The sequence below is a fragment of the Haliotis rubra genome, unplaced genomic scaffold, assembly GCF_003918875.1.
Source record: "Haliotis rubra isolate DU_JTF1 unplaced genomic scaffold, ASM391887v1 Scf903, whole genome shotgun sequence".
Taxonomy (NCBI): domain Eukaryota; kingdom Metazoa; phylum Mollusca; class Gastropoda; order Lepetellida; family Haliotidae; genus Haliotis; species Haliotis rubra.
In genome coordinates, this window is record NW_025767639.1 from 299,516 (window position 1) to 317,358 (window position 17,843).

A 17,843-nucleotide genomic window follows, 5' to 3' on the forward strand; every position below is an offset into this window, starting at 1 on the left:
AATCTCATAAACTATTTGTCTCTGGAATCATCTGTGATATGAACTTGTGTAGTGGTTTCTCTAGAAATTATTTAACGTTATCTAAAATTAAACATTTAGTCACCTTTTATTTGAAATGACCAAATTAATTAGGTACACTATGAAGTTTTTAAGAAGGGATTCATTTGGGTTCTTTTTGCCCCAGTCCGCCTGTGTGTGGACAATATAACCAATTATCTATTATTAAGTTCATGATATTTCGTGAATACACCAACTGCATAACACCGTCTCTGACCACAAACCCAAACGGGTTGCTCTCTATTCGCTCACAGTCTTAAAACAACATTTCATGGTCTGTTGACTGTTGATTTCGCAATTATAAACCACCTAAACGGTCCATCCCTTGTGTCAGGTGTTAATTAGAGAGTACCATTAAAGAATGTATTCTACTACAATAAGCCTATTATTCCCTGGCAAGGGTTCACTTTTATGACATGTAATAAACCATGGCCAGTCAGTCAGTGGGTCCGGTAAACTTCAATGATGTAACGTAGGTCTATGTAATTTGTGTTTATGCAAACCGTGACAGGTCAAAAACTATTTGCGCTTTTGTGGATAATAAGTAAACCATACACTTAAAACTGTATTTTGGAAAATGCTAGCCATATCAGGGCAAATATGACAGTTAATGCCAATTTTGACACCTAGAACAACAAGGATGCAGACGAGAGAAGTTATACCAGGAATAATCTACAACGTCTTATAGTCTCCCTGGTTATAGTTGATCGCATAGGAGGACGAATACACTCCTAGGAGGACGAATACACAGTCTATACACTCACGGGGATCCTTGGGAAAAGGAGAAACTGAAAGAAGTAGTGGTAAAATCCTTCCTAAATTTCCAAAGATTTCCAAGCTTTGGAAATATCATCTTTCCAATTTTGGAAATTTTTGGAAATATCATCTTTCCAAATTGGAAATTTTTGGAAATCACCATTTTTTTTCTTGTGGACTAAGCGTGATTGGTTTAGCTGAATCTGTTCAGTCGTTAGAAAGCGAACTTGCAAATTAGGTTAGGGAAACAGCAAACGGAAGTAACTCTGTCGTATCAATGACATTGTCATAGGATATTCATATAGCGCACATATCCACGCAACAAGTGCATGCACAAGGCGCTGATATTTTTTCCCCTCGATCACTGGATGTCAATCTCAACTGAACATCGTGTTATCAATCTCAGCTCCCCGGTGATCATACAACTGTTGCAGGCGCACCGAGTTATTGCGGCTTTCCCATCCTTGCGAGGTACCCATCCACAGCTTGGTGGACTGGCACACATAGTCACAGTACTTTGTCCATGTTCACTGCACGTTGCTGTACCTGCAACTGGGTGTTTGCACGTATTCACGTGACCACCATCTGGTCATATACCAACGGATTCGTGGGTTCTTTTAAGTGCATAGGTTTGTGTACTGTACACTAGGGGTTGCGACAAGAATGAAAGAGTCTAACTCCAAGGTTTTTAAACCCAGTCACAGGTGGGCTCGATCCGGACACCTCAAGCTCGCTGGATCACTAGTCTGGCGCCTTAGCCAGCTCGCTCACCATGCCCATGACATCTATAACATATGTAACATAAACAAAACTACCCACCTGTGTCACACCTTTCTGTTTGAAAGCCTGGCAGACAGACTCCACTTGGACAGACGCCGCTGACGTAGTCACACACATCGCCGTCGCAGTGGCAGTAGTTGTCACAGTCAGCACCGAAAGTACCAGGGCCACATACTGTTAAAGGCATGGCGTGATTAGCTTATTGAAGGCACGAGTGCCTATTGTAAAAGGTATTCAAGCATACACGCATTGCCGCAACCATATGGTGTGTGTGTGTGTGTGTGTGTGTGTGTCTGTCTGTCTGTCTGTCTGTCTGTCTGTCTGTCTCTGTCTGTCTGTCTCTCTGTGTGTGTGTGTGTGTGTGTGTGTGTGTGTGTGTGTGTGTGTGTGTGTGTGTGTGTGTGTGTGTGTGTGTGTGTGTGTGTGTGTGTGTGTTGTGTCCGGGTGTTTAACAAAACCATCAAACTAACATATTTGACAACAATGATGCAGAGAAAGCTTTTGGCAGTTTCGTTTCAATTTTGTGTTTACCTGCCCGTTTACATGAAGAATCTAATGACTTTAAATTAAAATTTAACATTTCAGTCCTACCATTAATCTCCACTTCACAGAAATCCAGGACAGGTACGATGACGTTGTTGATTTCGTTGTTTACAGTGGTGGTGTACAGAACTAGATAGCGCCCTCTACCAGAACACGTGGCAGTCAAAACATCAGGTATGTCTGTCCCGTTGATGTTACCTATCACGTTGTAGCAGTTGACTCCATCAGTTGGGGAGAACACAGTGTCAGCTATGTAGATCTTGATACCGTTCCGCCGGACCTTATCTGCAATATGTGCAACCATGGTCCCTAGTATGGTGATCTACCTTCAGTTGTTGGTAATCCATAGCCTGTTTTATATTGTATTGTTCTCTTTAAAATATCTTTTTATGATAACATGTTAGTTTTACTTTGATATCTGTGATACTCCGGTAGTTTTACAGTTCTTTGTAAACAGGCTTTTCATTTCTAATTTGATTGTTCTGTAATACAATAATTAATTGTTCTCGTCACGATATGGCTTAAATATTGCCAATGTGACGATAAATATTCACTCACTCACTAACTCACTATTATGTGCAAATCAATTCACAATAAAATAGAAATGTCAACAAGGTTCTGTTTAATTGTATCATTCCTGGAATATATAACATTCAATCTACCTTATCACCATGGTTTTTAGTTGTTGGTGACTTATAGCCCGCTTTTTTTTTTCTTTTTTTTTTGTGTGTTTTTTTATGGGGCGGTGGGGTAGCCTTGTGGTTAAAGCGTTGGCTCGTCACGCTGAAGACCATGGTTCGAATCCCCACATGGGTACAATGTGTGAAGCCCATTTCTGGTGTTCCCCCGCCGTGATGTAGCTGGAATATTGCTAAAAGCGGCGTAAAACCAACCTCAGTCAGTCAGTCAGTTGTTTTTTTTATATTTTATTGCCTTGTATTGTAATAAATGTTTTAATGCTTACAAGCTAGTTTTAAATTTCTGTCTGTGATAACCTAGCTGTTTTACTGTCCTTTGTTGACAGATTTTACGAACTAACTATATCTATTTTTAAAGTATATATTGTTATAGTGACGATATGGCAACAATATTGCTGATGTGACTCCAAATCTTAACTTTCTTACTCACTCACTCTACCTTATTTGAAACGTAACCAATTTTCATGATTTTTTCTAAAATGATTCTCCTCTTCTGCCTGAAGCGGTGTTGTCATTCGTCGCCAAATGTAATATGCTCGACGGGTATTAAATCAAATGGTGGGTTGGCCAACATGATTATGTTTCATAAAGAGTGAGTTTCTTTAATATAAGTCAGCCATATTGTGAATTGATCAAGTTATAAATATTTCCAAAACACACCACCAGCTATTGTAGTATACCTGAGTGGGTTTGGTTTTACTCCACTTTTAGCAATATTCCAGCGATACCACGGCGGGGAACACATGAAATAAGCTTCCATGAGGGGAATCGAACCCGTGTCTTCGACATGACGAGCAAACGCTTTCACCACGAGACTGTCCTACCGCTCCATCAGCTATTGCAAATGCAAGGGCTACAAAATAGGATTTGTCACTGAGCCAGATGTGTATCTGACAGACACTGAGGGAGCGACAAGAGTCATGTTCATCCACATTGTCAAACCCTTCACAAATATTCCTAGTATTGATCAAAAAGTGTTTAAACAGCCAGACGTAGTTGTTCAAAGTGCATCTACCATTGTTCATAATCCACGTTAACTGCAATATCAAATGTACTGAGTTAAAACGTTATATAGGTTGTTAATAACATTTCAGACAGACACATTAGAGCTCTTTTGTTATTAATGTGAGTGAGTGAGTTAGTGAGTGAATGAATGAGAGAGTGCATTGTGCAGTTTATATAATAAACTAACGGCCAACATTAACGCGGGATCATACCATTCGCAATAATATCAGCGATTATGACAGGTGTTTACTAGAAATGAAAATATAGACCACAGTGTTTTCTACTCACAATCTTTCCTGAAGTATATGCTGACGTAATGTATTGACGTTGTCTGTCCAAGATCCACTATCCACCAGGCGGCCCTAATGGCAGCATCATGGAATTGTGTATGCATACATGTTGTAGTGTCGCTATATCCGGTTTTCACCCCGTTCACCGCATTGCTTGGTTGGAAGTAGATGCTACTAGCTGCAGCTGGTTTGCGAAGTGCAACATTATCTGTCAAAAGATACACCTGAATTAGTTCACGAGTGACAACAGCATTTGTATTTTGATCGTCCATTGTCTAAATATGAAGGACCTACTCTGTACATGCTCGTGTTGGTATCCACTGAGATCCGAAGCACATCAGATCATTGTCAATGTAATTTGATCGTGCATTTTCTGAAAATGAAGGACCTACTCGTAGATGCTCGTTTGGGTATCTACTGAGATCCAAAGCACATCAGATCGCATCATCAACACGTAGGAAAGTAAACCAACACGCTGAAGGAAGGTCATCTTTCATCTATTTTAAACGTAGATATTGGCTATTAGCTTCCTTGATGCATGCATAGTCGAGTTTGTATACTTTCAATAACAACCGAAAACAGGAAAACACAGACAATTTTCAGTATACCCGTGAAGATCCGGGTTAGAAATGGTCTGGTCCAGACTCGATTACAGACCGCCGCCATATAGTTAGAATATTGCTGAGTGTGATTAAACAACAAACAAACAATTTTCAGTGATACTAATAGTATGCCAACATAAGCAGTTTGTTTAAAGTGATCTCACCTAGTTAGCTGACTTGCAGATAAATCTAATGTATCATCAAAACAGTCCGTCCCAAGGAAAGCCATTTTCGATCGACCGACCAAACGAACACCATCCTGTTTTCACGTACGTCGATATATCGTGTTTAAAACCTTTTAGAACTCACAGAACGAATCGTAAAATACCCCAAAAATTAAAAAACACACACATGGATTCTATTTCCTTATAACATTTCTTAGAAATATTAAACGTGATTTAACATTCTAAACTGCACAGATCTGTGATTTAACATATATTTCCATTTTGATGTTAGGTAGATGAACTGAAGCATATGTCGGGTCTTCATGTTGTTGATGTACAGTCACAGCCATGTCAGTATACCCATTGGACAAATATGAACGGGACAAATATACCGTCCTTACTCTTCTGGCATGTTCTTCCCGACCATCCAGGGTTGCAGGTCTGCGGTAGGCATCCAACTGTAGAATAACACACTGTGTGATGACAGTTACATGTGTAAGCACAATTGTTGCCGTATTTCCCTGCCGGGCAGCGGGCTGTAACAGAAGTATGATATGTTAGCAGACAATTTTATCAAGAAATCAACGGAAATGGATATGGCAGAAACTTTGTCAGAAACACTGGTGGTCGAATGTTCCTTGAAGACAAATTCCTGAAAACATGTCAAAACGAGATATCGGTATTTTCAGCTACATGTATCAGGGTACTTGTTCATAACTAAGAAAAACGTATTACCTCAATGATAGACAGTGACACTAGTAGTTGTATGTACCACCAGAACATTGTCGTATATGGTCGGTTTATGAATCACCATCAAATAGCGATGCCAACATGGTATTCACAAACCGTCAGCGTATCCTTTCACATCACACCATTGGCAAGTCAACATAAGCTACAAAATAGTCAAAAGTGGAGTTCCCCCATATACCTCAAACTTTTCTGAGGCCATGACTACGATGTTGTAACCCTGATCTAACTTGTAACCCTGACGCAGTTTGAAACCTCAGTAAAAACAGTTCGTTCACAAGCTGTGAAATGTAGCCACACGCTACTTCGGCGTATGGAATGCTTCTCACCATGGAGGTTCTTATTGGGTAGCTGAATATCCTTCTTGTCATACAGTCTAGTTTATATGTCCTGTCAATTTGAATAAGCGTAAATCTAAAGATGACACAGATGAGGTGGTTTAACTGGTTTCACATAACCCATCTGACAGAAACTGGCTAGTTGGCCATGACTATACGATAACAGATCATTGATATACCTGACACTTAAGTTAAACGTCTTTGCGAAATTCACTAGTTTTGATTAAGCCAATACGAATAGGAATGACAATTCACTTGCATCAGCACACTATACTCCCCATCAAAAGTTTAGACTCACTAGTGTAAATGTAGCCACTTACTTTAGTCAACTAGATTTTGCAAAATTTTCCATACTGTTTAAAGGTACTGTTTACACATGAACTGATGTATTGTAAAACAAATTCGTAACGTTGAAAAGATTATTATCATGGGTTAAAAATACGATGAAACTGAGTGAAAATTGACGAATTTTTAACAAAATTTTACACCACAACGCAGCTGTTCACATGCACGATATTTGCACATGCTTTTTAGCAATTTAATGCATGATCCTCGTGCAATTCATCTGCATAAAGTTTGCAGTTGGTTCTCCAAAGTTATTGGAAACATTCATCTTCGATGTAACCACACATATATGCATAACATATAGTGAGTGCTTTAAGTGAGTCTAAACTTTGATGGGTAGTATATATTAGTAAGGAGGGGAGCACTGTTGGCGTTTACTTTGTGCCTTGATGTACACACACACGCACGCACACACACACACGCGCACACACGCGCACACACACACACACACACATACGATGGGGGATGTGTTTCCTGATCATGAAGCTTCTGTATGCTATGCTGCTTGAAGCACATTGCACCGTTCATTCTGTTGGATAATGCCTGGCCGTTGCGAGACGTCGAAATGTACCGCCACTGGGACTTGAAGTCAACTTGACCTAAATTCAGTTGCACAAATAATGACCTTTTTACGCCTCGTGCATGTTTGTAAGAATAGATTAATTCTAAGTATTTTGTGCATAAAACGTGCCTGAACAAAGGAATGAACGAAAAAAACTGAGCGATTGGTTGAGTTCACGCGAATTAATTCGCTTGATAATTCGCATTGGCCTTCAACCCCACGAGGAGCTTGGGTATAGCAATAAACATTTAAAAAAAAAAACACCGACCTTATTCATCATTTCTTTAAGTTGCATTTAAAAGCTGGTATGATGAAGAGGAACACTTGTTATGGATAGACAACTTCTTTGTTGCAATACATGCGATGTTTCGGTAGATCTTTTTCAATTGTATCAACTCAAATATCCTTCATGTATATATTCTCCATGTGAATAATGTTGTGTATCATTTGCTTGATAACGGTGTTAGAATCTACACCGAAACTGTTGTCACAGTTAAACAGTATATAGCAAACTGTCACGATATATGCACACTGAAGACTCCCGCAAACATATAAACACCACAGTCATACAAACATATGCACACTGGAACGATAGAATATTCGTACACTGCAAAACGTATCTTTTATAATATAACTGAAGCACTTATCCGTGATAGAGGTTTGACATAAAACATATATATCATACAGCAATGATATGAAAATTAGATAACCGGAAGTGGGACTTTTTCAAGTGAGAGCACTGTTTGATTCGAAAGCTAAATATCAGTGAAGTTACACCACACATATCATGAAAATGAGACTAACTCGTTCCTGTTAGCGTTATTGAAATAACCGCTTATCTGCAAAAGTCTGTTAAACTTTTTTTTCAATAATGTCTTTTCTCAATAATGAATGTGCCAAAAAGGAGGGTTTTTTTATTTTAGGTCACACGGCAATTGATGATATATACGTAGTATTTCTAAAATAATTTTAATACATTTATTTCTTCAAAGGGAGGGGTGGTGGGGTAGCCTAGTGGTTAAAGCGTTTGCTCGTCACGCCGAAGACCAGGTTCGATTCCCCTTATGGGTACACTCTGTGAAGTTCGTTTCTAGTGTCCCCGCCGTGATATTTCTGGAATATTGCTAAAAGCAGCGTAAAACTGTATTCATTCGCTCGCTCACTCACTCACTCTTGAAAGGGAAACCGTAATAATAAAATGATAACAGGGTCGCCGAATACCGATCTAGTAACACTCAGTTAATATTTTCCTTATTAAACATTCGGGATGAATCCTCTATTGTTTTACATTGTAGACTATTAGAACACGTATTCACCATATTCAGTCACAACATCTATATACAGTAGGCAACCTTCACACATACATTGTCCACAAGGATTTTAAAACTACCATACATTGTAGACTGACACAACGTGTACACACATCTGTCAAAAGATACACACGCCCTCACACTACAGACACAATGTACAACATATACAGTACTTTCACAGCATACTATACACACTGTAGATTGTAACACTATATATAAAATGAAAGTTAAAACAACATAAATAGTTTAGAACATTCAACATCGATAGCCGGGGTAAGCACAACATGCATACAATGTATAAATACATCTAAATGGGATGTGTGTAAATATTTTAAATAAACTCTTAAACTTCACACATTATTGGAACTGTATTTAAAATGACGCCGGGATGTGCTCACTGTCCCCCCTGCCTTTGTTTCAAGGTTTGAAGCAGTCACTCGTGGTTAAATAACTAACAATGGGTGGATTAACACGGGATTAAGTACAGCCTGTTCTGAAATTTATTGTACCACAGCATATAACATTCACACATGATACATGAAACATGATACTCACATTTACATCACCATTTCACTTATGATACCTAGTTTAAATTATAATTATAAATAACTTAACGCCTGACTATCTAACCAGTCTTGTCCCTCCTTGTGTGTCTGATTCAAACCAATACAACTTAAGAAATCGTAATAACATTCAATCTATTAATTGCAGACCAAGTAATTACGACAACTCGTTTATATCCGATGCTATTAAACTATGAAACAACTTACCCCAACATCTTACTCAATTAGAGTCCCTGTCCAGTTTTAAAAGACAACTGAGGACTATTAATCCACCTCGTATATGTTTCAATCTAAACTATGGAAGCCGTTTTGCTCAAATCGTTCATTCCCGCCTGCGACTCGGCTGCAGTGACCTCAATGCTCACAAATAGGAAAGATACAATCTGCTGCAAGGTAGAATCCCTCCGATTGAATATGCAGGTGCAGTATCACGCATTGTTGGTGTATAAGTGAAATGGAGTATAATGGTACATGTATAATAATTTGGTTTAAACATATTTTTATTCAAATTAAATTGAATAGGGATCGCTGAACAAGCTGTAAGCTTATATGAACACCTCTCCCTTACAAAAACAAATAATAATTACATAGTTTGGCTGTTAGTCATGTATATGCTGTACATAGTCCAAAAGAAGAGAGGTATGTCGACATCATAGGTTGAGAGTAATCAATCATTATCTTGAGAAAAGGGCGTCAAATCTGCCTGATTTACGATATATAAATGAACAGATTCAAGAATCTGCATATTTACAGATGCAGTTGCATGGACATTTCCGAATAATACTGAGTCCAATGTATATCCTTTTTGGTAAAAGTACATGTTATTTCGAGTTACAGTAAAAATTGGACAAGTAAAGAAAACGTGAAAACTATCCTCATTTGCTAGTCCACATGAGCATATCGGACTTTCTAAAATGTATCTTTCATATTTGTGAGCATTGAGGTCACTGCAGCCGAGTCTCACTTATTTGAAATCAGATTATACCCCACTCCTATTGAAACTATCACTTTTTGCTAAAACTGTTCTTAGTCATTTCTAAATAAATATATCTACTCATATGTTATTTTATTTTAAACGATTGTATGTTCTCTATATCATTCTGTATGATTTACGAGAATAAAATTCTGTTCTGTTCTGTTCTGCTTGCATCAGTGTGGTGTTGAAAGCTGACACACGAGAAACATGATCAATGCGAACTGGTATCCTAACCCGCAAACATAACCTTGTTGACAAATGAGACGGAAACTTCCTCGAACGGGTCGCCCTTTCCACCAGCCCGTACTTAAACTATGGTGTGATAATAATGATAGCAGGCTATTGATGATACATAGAGGAAATACGTTTAGCGTTTAGGACGCATTACGGAACCATGCAGGAAGATGAAGTATTGAACGCAGTGGCCTTTGGTGTTCAGCGATCCTTAGCCCCTTATTGTTTTGTACGGAAATTAACATGTGATAATCTAGTTGTGTTACTGTCCTTCGAATACAGGATGACGTTTAAATATTTTCTTTCGTCACGATATGGCTGAAATATTACCAATGTCAAGTATAAATCGCTCACCATGATGCATTATTACTTTACAAAATACTCTCCATATTCAAAATTAATTCTTTGCCACTTCTACGATGGATGAAAGATTACTGGAAAACAACCATGGACTCAAGTGAGTGAGTGAGTGAGTGGATGGGTGGGTGGGTGAGTGAGTGAAGGAGGTGAGTGAGTGAGTGAGTGGGTGGGTGAGTGAGTGAGTGAGTGAGTGAGTGAGTGAGTGAGTGAGTGAGTGAGTGAGTGAGTGAGTGAGTGAGTGAGTGAGTGAGTTAAAATTTTACGTCACCTCGGGAATATTTCAGCCATATAGTGACGAGAAAGGTTTTACATGCACACTTAATATAAGTTGTTAAATAATATGTCATCGAAGGATTGTAAAATAACTAGAATATCACAATTGGTGTCTGAAACTAACATGGAAATCTAAAACTATTTTATTTACGAAGACAATACCATATAAAAAAACAGGCTATAGGTCGCCAACAACCGAAGGTAGATCACCATACTAGAGACCATGGGGACTTACAGTGCCTTTGCTACCTGCATTGACCCTAGTTGGATGTACACCATCCCTTCAGCCGCTGGCGATTGTAGGAAAACTTTGGCCGAAGTTTAAAAGAACAAAACTACTACGTTTAAAAATCTGGTAAGTTTAAAGTTTGAAAGTTTTGATACTTACGTATCCTCTCAGGAGGACAATAATTATACGATACTTTAACCGCCTTTGAGGATACAGCCACTAACCATCGCAGTTGCTAGTTTATACTAGTATATGTTGAGCAATTCAAGTATGTACAGATGAAGAGTGATACACGCACACGCACACGCACACGCACACGCATACGCATACGCACGGACAGACATGCGTGCGCTCGTGTGTGTTATAGTTTTTATACTACTACGGCCTAATGCCTATTATATACTGTCAACCGTCTGAGATAACAGACCGCACGGAAACATGACTACTCCAAATGAGACGACCAGTCCTTCCTTTGTCCCATAATGCCTTGCACCAAGCAAGGAAACAACAACTACAATCTCATTGGGCAGGAAGCAACATGTGATCGAGTCACTGACCTTCCGCTGATTTCCTGTAGATAATGGAGGCGGTCACACTGACTGATGTCACATCGTATATACATCATATGTTTACCACACGTATAAACAATACCAGCTATTGAAGCATACGATGGGCTATCAAAAGGTTTGAGCCTAAAATACTTCTGATATGTGCATGATAAAAATATGTGCATGATATTGAAGAGTGGTCTATATCATTCACATATAAACGTAATACTGACATGCACATGTCGCCAGTTTCAGGTCACGTGACAACTAATCACATGTACCCCTATTGAAAAGGCAGAATCTGTTCTGTCATAGCCTTCGGTGTACATTGGAGGGGCTATCAAAAAGTTTTGAGCCTAAAATACGTCTGATATATTCATGATAAAAACATCTGATCACATGTACCTCTATGGAAACGGCAGAAATGGATAAGCTTGAGTACAGAGCAGTCATAAAGGATTTGGACCTCGAGGGCCACCCGTGAAACACATTGAAGAGCGATTGACAGCAGTACGAGTACTGATTGTAGTGACATAAACCATTCTTCAATATCATAGAGTTATTCTTATCATGTACATATCAGAAGGCTCAAACCTATTGATAGCCCCTCGTATATACACCGAAATTAGATCAGTTCCATTTTCTCACAAGAGAACCCACCCAAGTTTTTACGTTTAAATTATTCGACAGTGATTGATATTGTACAGTACAGACAAGTGGTGGGTTCCTTTGTTTGTCATATTCAAAACAAATCTGCCAACAAGCTTAACAATATTTCCTATTCTTTACTACTTCTTTGCCTATACAATGCCAAAGTCACCTTGGTAGCGTCTCTTATTCTCTTGATCTGCGGTGATATTCATCTTAACCAAGGTCCAATTAAAAATAATGAACTAAACATAATACACTTATATGTGCGTAGCCTTAAAGATAAAATTGACATACTTGAGGCAGAGTTCGGATCCTACGACGTCATATGTCTTACTGAGACATGGTTACATGATGGTATAAGTAGTAATGATATTTTAATTCCGGGTTTCCATTCACCTCTCAGAAATGATAGACAGAGCAGGGGCGGGGGTGTCGCAGTGTACGTTAAAAGTAAAATGAGTTTTGAATATATGGAGAATTTAACTTTAGCCGGGCTTGAGGCGATGTGGATAAAAGTAAGATGTAAAAAACGGAATTACCTAATAGGAACGTTCTATCGGGCAGACAAAACAGAAGCTTACTGGGATTTAATCGAAGATTCTATCAACAACGCTGTTGATCTTAATATGGACACAATTGTAGTTGTACTTTAATATTGATTTAATTGCATTGAAGTTATAAAATTAATCAATTACAACTGCTATTTGGACTAACACAACTTATAACTGAACCTACAAGGATTACACCCAGTTCTAGTACATTAATTGATCTTATTTTTGTTTCAAGTGTTAGCGCTGTACTAAAATCGGGTGTTTTAGATCCTGTATGTAGCGATCATTGCCCTGTATATGTCACCATCAATGAGTCGATTGCAAAATCGATTAATTACAAGAGAAAAATATATAATTATACTCTAGCTGATTTTGACGGTATTAAAAATGCCTCATATACTCTTGATTGGCATGCTATCTTTGCCTCTGAAAATATTAACCGAATCGCAAGCGATTTGACTGGTGCAATTCTTAAATTATGCGATAGTTATATTCCAAATAAGGTCGTTACGATAAGGCCCCGGACCCCCCTGGATGAATAGTGAGGTACGTAAATTGATTCGTAAACGCAATCGCCATCATAAAATCGCAAAAAGGCGTAACTCATCATCTGACTTGGCACTTTTTAGATTGAGTAGAAATAAAGTTATATCCGCGGTAAGAAATGCAAAGAAGATGTACATGAATAGAATTGATGAACAAATAAATAATGAACATGGTACAAAAACATGGTGGCGTTTAGTTAAGAAATATATAAAATGTAAACACACCACCAATATTAATACTTTTCCTTCGATAATCCATAACGATATACTATATGATGATAGTGTTGATATAGCAAACATTATGAATGATTTCTTTGCAGATCAGGCAAGAGTAGCTGCTCCTAATAGGGATATTCCTGAAATTCGTTTAGAGGTAGATAACCCATTATGTGACTTAACACTCAGTCCGCAAGAAATTCTCTCCTCTGTTGATATCATTAAAGCAACAGGCCCAGATGGTATTAGCAATAAATTTCTGGAAATGAATGCTGTACAATTAGCAGTTCCCTTATCTGAAGTTTTTAATCTATCATTAAAGAATACAGTGTTTCCTGATATCTGGAAGGAGGCATCAGTTGTTCCTATACACAAAAAAGGCAGTACAAATGAATGCTCTAACTATCGACCTGTCGCACTAACAAGCTGTGTAGCAAAGATTTTCGAAAAATGCATTTTTAAACATGTATTTAATCATTTTAAGGATAATGTAATGCTTACAAACTTACAATCCGGTTTCATGCCAGGCGATTCAACGGTTAATCAACTAACGTACCTGTATGACTATATAGCGGGTGCATTAGATAGCTGTAAGGAAATTAGGGCTGTATTTTGTGACGTAAGTAAGGCTTTTGACAAGGTCTGGCATAAAGGTATTATACATAAGCTAAGACGTTGTGGTATCGGGGGTAACTTGCTGAAATGGTTTGAGAGTTATCTAGACAATAGAGTTCAGCGAGTTGTTATAAATGGTTACGCGTCTGATCAAAGATCAATCTTGGTTCCCCAAGGCTCTGTCTTAGGACCATTATTGTTTATAGTTTATATCAACGACATCGTTGAAGGAATAAACAGCAATATCCGTCCCTTCGCAGATGACACATCACTTAATGCTATAATAAATGATCCTGATGAAACTGCTCTGTCTCTAAATAATGATCTACGTAAAATTTCTGATTGGGCTGACAAATGGCAAGTTACATTTAATCCTAATAAAACAGATTCTATACAATTCTCTCGTAAAGTTCAGCCCAGCCCAAAACGAAACTTAACAATGAAGGATGGTAATATTAATGACGTTAATAGCCATATACATTTGGGACTTACTTTACAGCACGATTGTTCCTGGACTGACCATGTTAACTGTATCGCTAAAAAAGGTTGCACCCATGGTAAACTGTCTTAGAGGTTTTAAATATCGTCTCTCACGTAGAACCTACAAACGATGTACAAAAAATTTATCTTACCTATTTTCGACTATTGTTGTCACATCTGGGACAATTGTACCAAACGGCAAGCACTAACACTGGAAAAACTTAATCTTGATGCACTTAGAACTATTTGCGGTGCTGTTCGCGGCACGAGTCACAACAAAATTTATGATGAGACAAATTTCCAAACACTATGTACTCGAAGATACATCCAAAAACTAACGTTTTTCTATAAGATGGTTAATAATTTAACTCCAAAATATCTGAGGGATCTCGTCCCTCCTAAGGTATCTGACACAACAAGCTACATGTTCCGAGACCGCTTGAAGCTCCAAACTATCGATAGTAAAAGTGCGAGTGGTGCTAAGTCATTTCTCCCAGATATAGTAAGATTGTGAAACGGCTACTTTTGGTAGATTTAAGAAACAGATTAATGGGTCAAATAATAATAGTAAATTACTTCAATTTGAGCTTTGGAACAAGATTCTGTCAGATTATCCATTCACGCCTCAGGCTCGGTTGCAGCGATTTAAACGCACATAAATATCAACGATTTATATCTTCAAATCCCTCTTGTTCTTGTGGCTACTGTTACGAAGATCCAATTCACTATTTCTTTTCGTGCGTTAATTACACTGACATAAGACATAAAATGCACTTCTATACTAAAGGATATGACATCAAATCAATACTATACGGCCACTCTAATGGATCTACTACAGGTAATCTTGAATTTCATTGTACTGTCCGGCAGATTTGTGTTGTAATATAAAAACGAAATTGCACTTACTATTAAGTATTTTCCGACACTAATTTTTCTAACATTAAAAGCGGCTATATTACAGTTTATGATTGTTACATTTCCAGAAATCTATTGTTTATCGTTTGTTAATATCATGTTTTTCTCCGCACGATTATTATATCTATAATTTATCTGTATTCCGGAGCGGTATTCAGATAAGCACCATACTGCTTGTTTACCAATCCGGTTCCTCTTTTGGAAATAAATATGTTTAAACCATATACACCGAAGGCTATGACAGCACCGATTGATGTATTGATGGACCACCATATAGGTCTTATCATATTATATACACAGCGTACACATCACTCCATTTATACACTGCACAGTCGGCTTCGACAGTGTTATTTAAAATATTTAACTTTGTTATTTATAAAAAATGATTGTGTTTTTTAAATTTCAATTTTTCATATATTTCACGTCAAACTTCCTCCACAAAACCAGGCTCATTTGTCAAATTTTTATACCGGAGTAAATGTATTAATTATATGCATGACTGACCCCATGACAGAAGAATTCAAATCCTTTGCTATTACTACACAACTTCTGTGCCTTGCTTAATAACGTTGTTAAACCGACACCGAAATGTTGCTTTCACTGCAATTAAGAAGTTGTTCATCCATTATTGTAATACTTCCGTATTGCGACACAATTTGTACAAACCCTCCCTCTTAATTAGTTATAATATGGTCACCTACCAGATGTAATGTCCAGCAGACAGAAAGACATCAGGACAGCCAGTCTGACGCCCTCCATAGCGAAGAGTCTGTACACCAGGAAGCTTTTTGTTGTTCCAATCTTCACGTGATTACATATATAGCTCTGTATGAACAGTGATACGACCACGGCAAAGTTCCGGGATCATATCTGTGTTGACCCCTACACACATTACAGACAGCAACCCCTACAGAAAGGCATTAGGGACCATCGGGTGACCATAGGAAACCGCCATAAACCTCTTGACCTTACCAGTATATCACACTTCAACCTGTCACAACCCCGGTCGCTGTTATTTTTGTAGCGTACGATGTGGGACCCTAGCTTATGGTTGTTCGGGACGAGGGTGAGCTGTGCTTACGTTGAACGTTGTTCTGCATTAATGTGAGACAATTTGTAGAGTGTGGAATATATGAAAGCAGATGTGCATCGCACCGAGGCGAAGTGTAGAGGGGGACATATAGAGAGAAACCAACAAAATAACACGAATAATAACAATAACAACGCGAATGTCCGTCCCTCCAACGTGTTTCAACTTCATTTTCAGAAATGAGTGAGTGAGTTTAGTTAAATATGGCGGCGGCCTGTAAATAATCGAGTCTGTTCCAGCCAATCCAGTGATCAACAGAATGAGATCGATCTATGCAATTGGGATATGATGACATGTGTCCGCAAGCCTGACCATCTGATCCCCTTAATCGCCTCTAGTCTTACGACAAGCACGGGTTACTGACGATCGACTCTAAACCTGGTCTTCACAACTGTCTTTATATGTACGTTCATACGTGTATATATGTATACATAATAATTATATACATTTACGTGTACGTGTGTACATCTTACATAGATTTTTACGTTTCACTAATAAATATAGTATACAAACTATTGAAACACGGAATACAGCGTACATCGTACGTAAAAGGATATATGAAAATAACAAGAACGTGGACATGGAAGAACGTGTTAATCCCGGTTCATGTAAAAAGTACCACCTAATAATGTAAATGTAGCAATATATTTAAGCATTTCTCCATGGTCCGGTCCATGGAATTATGGATGACATGTTTGTGTGACCACTTTTGAAAGCACACATAAGATGAAAGTGTATATATTTAGATATTTGACAACGGGAAACGAGTAGTAGAAAGAGCATTATAAATTATTTTATGATGTAATGTTCTGAAAATATAAACTCCGTATTCATAAGTCAATAGGAAAACATCCCGAAATACCCTCTCAGTGGACATTTTTAACAGTTTTCAGTGACAGATCACGAACATAAGTACGGGCAAATAATGTATAGAACATTTGTCTTTTCTGATCAGACAAAACAAATTCTCCACCGATTGACCTCATGAAGTAAAATGAATATGTTTGTCATGTCACGCTCTATAACCCTGTATATGTTTCGATTTGAACTCAAACAACAACAAACGGATAAGGAAACACCAACGCTTGGATTAAGGAAGCAGATAACGAACGATTCACGCACATTCAGGATGTATTGACCCGATTTCAGGAAACTGCCTGTCACTTTGATTCTTCGCGTACACTCTTGGGGTCATCTGATAAAGGAACGACTTTATCTCACTGGAGCTGGCTGATTGTGAATAGAGGTTCCTCATTTAAGAGACTACAGTTTTCCACAGCACGGTCGACGCTCGACTCCCAGTTCGCCCCTTCTAAGTCTCTACTTCTGCATTATAAGGCTTAAAACGTCGTAATTGCGCAGTACTTTGGAATTGCCTCACTTTAGCTGACATGCTGTAT

The 17,843-nt window shown here is 38.2% G+C and overlaps 1 protein-coding gene and 1 long non-coding RNA gene across 2 annotated transcripts in view; one reads left to right on the forward strand and one right to left on the reverse strand.

Moving 5' to 3' along the window:
* The window catches only part of LOC124264031 (multiple epidermal growth factor-like domains protein 10), a 28,203-nt gene extending 11,943 nt beyond the window's left edge, over nucleotides 1-16,260 (reverse strand). Inside the window, exons 1-5 of the mRNA XM_046698753.1 lie at nucleotides 16,055-16,260; nucleotides 5,297-5,431; nucleotides 4,128-4,337; nucleotides 2,185-2,421; nucleotides 1,633-1,767 (exon numbers count right to left, since the gene is read on the reverse strand). Of these exons, the coding sequence (XP_046554709.1) occupies nucleotides 1,633-1,767; nucleotides 2,185-2,421; nucleotides 4,128-4,337; nucleotides 5,297-5,431; nucleotides 16,055-16,112 (775 nt within the window). The 5' untranslated portion in view covers nucleotides 16,113-16,260. The remainder of the gene's footprint in view (nucleotides 1-1,632; nucleotides 1,768-2,184; nucleotides 2,422-4,127; nucleotides 4,338-5,296; nucleotides 5,432-16,054) is intronic.
* LOC124264035 lies at nucleotides 5,317-14,374 on the forward strand. Its single transcript, XR_006895028.1, has 3 exons — nucleotides 5,317-5,327; nucleotides 9,450-9,452; nucleotides 14,165-14,374. It is a non-coding gene; the product is annotated as an uncharacterized LOC124264035 (long non-coding RNA).
* Nucleotides 16,261-17,843: the final 1,583 nt, after the last annotated feature.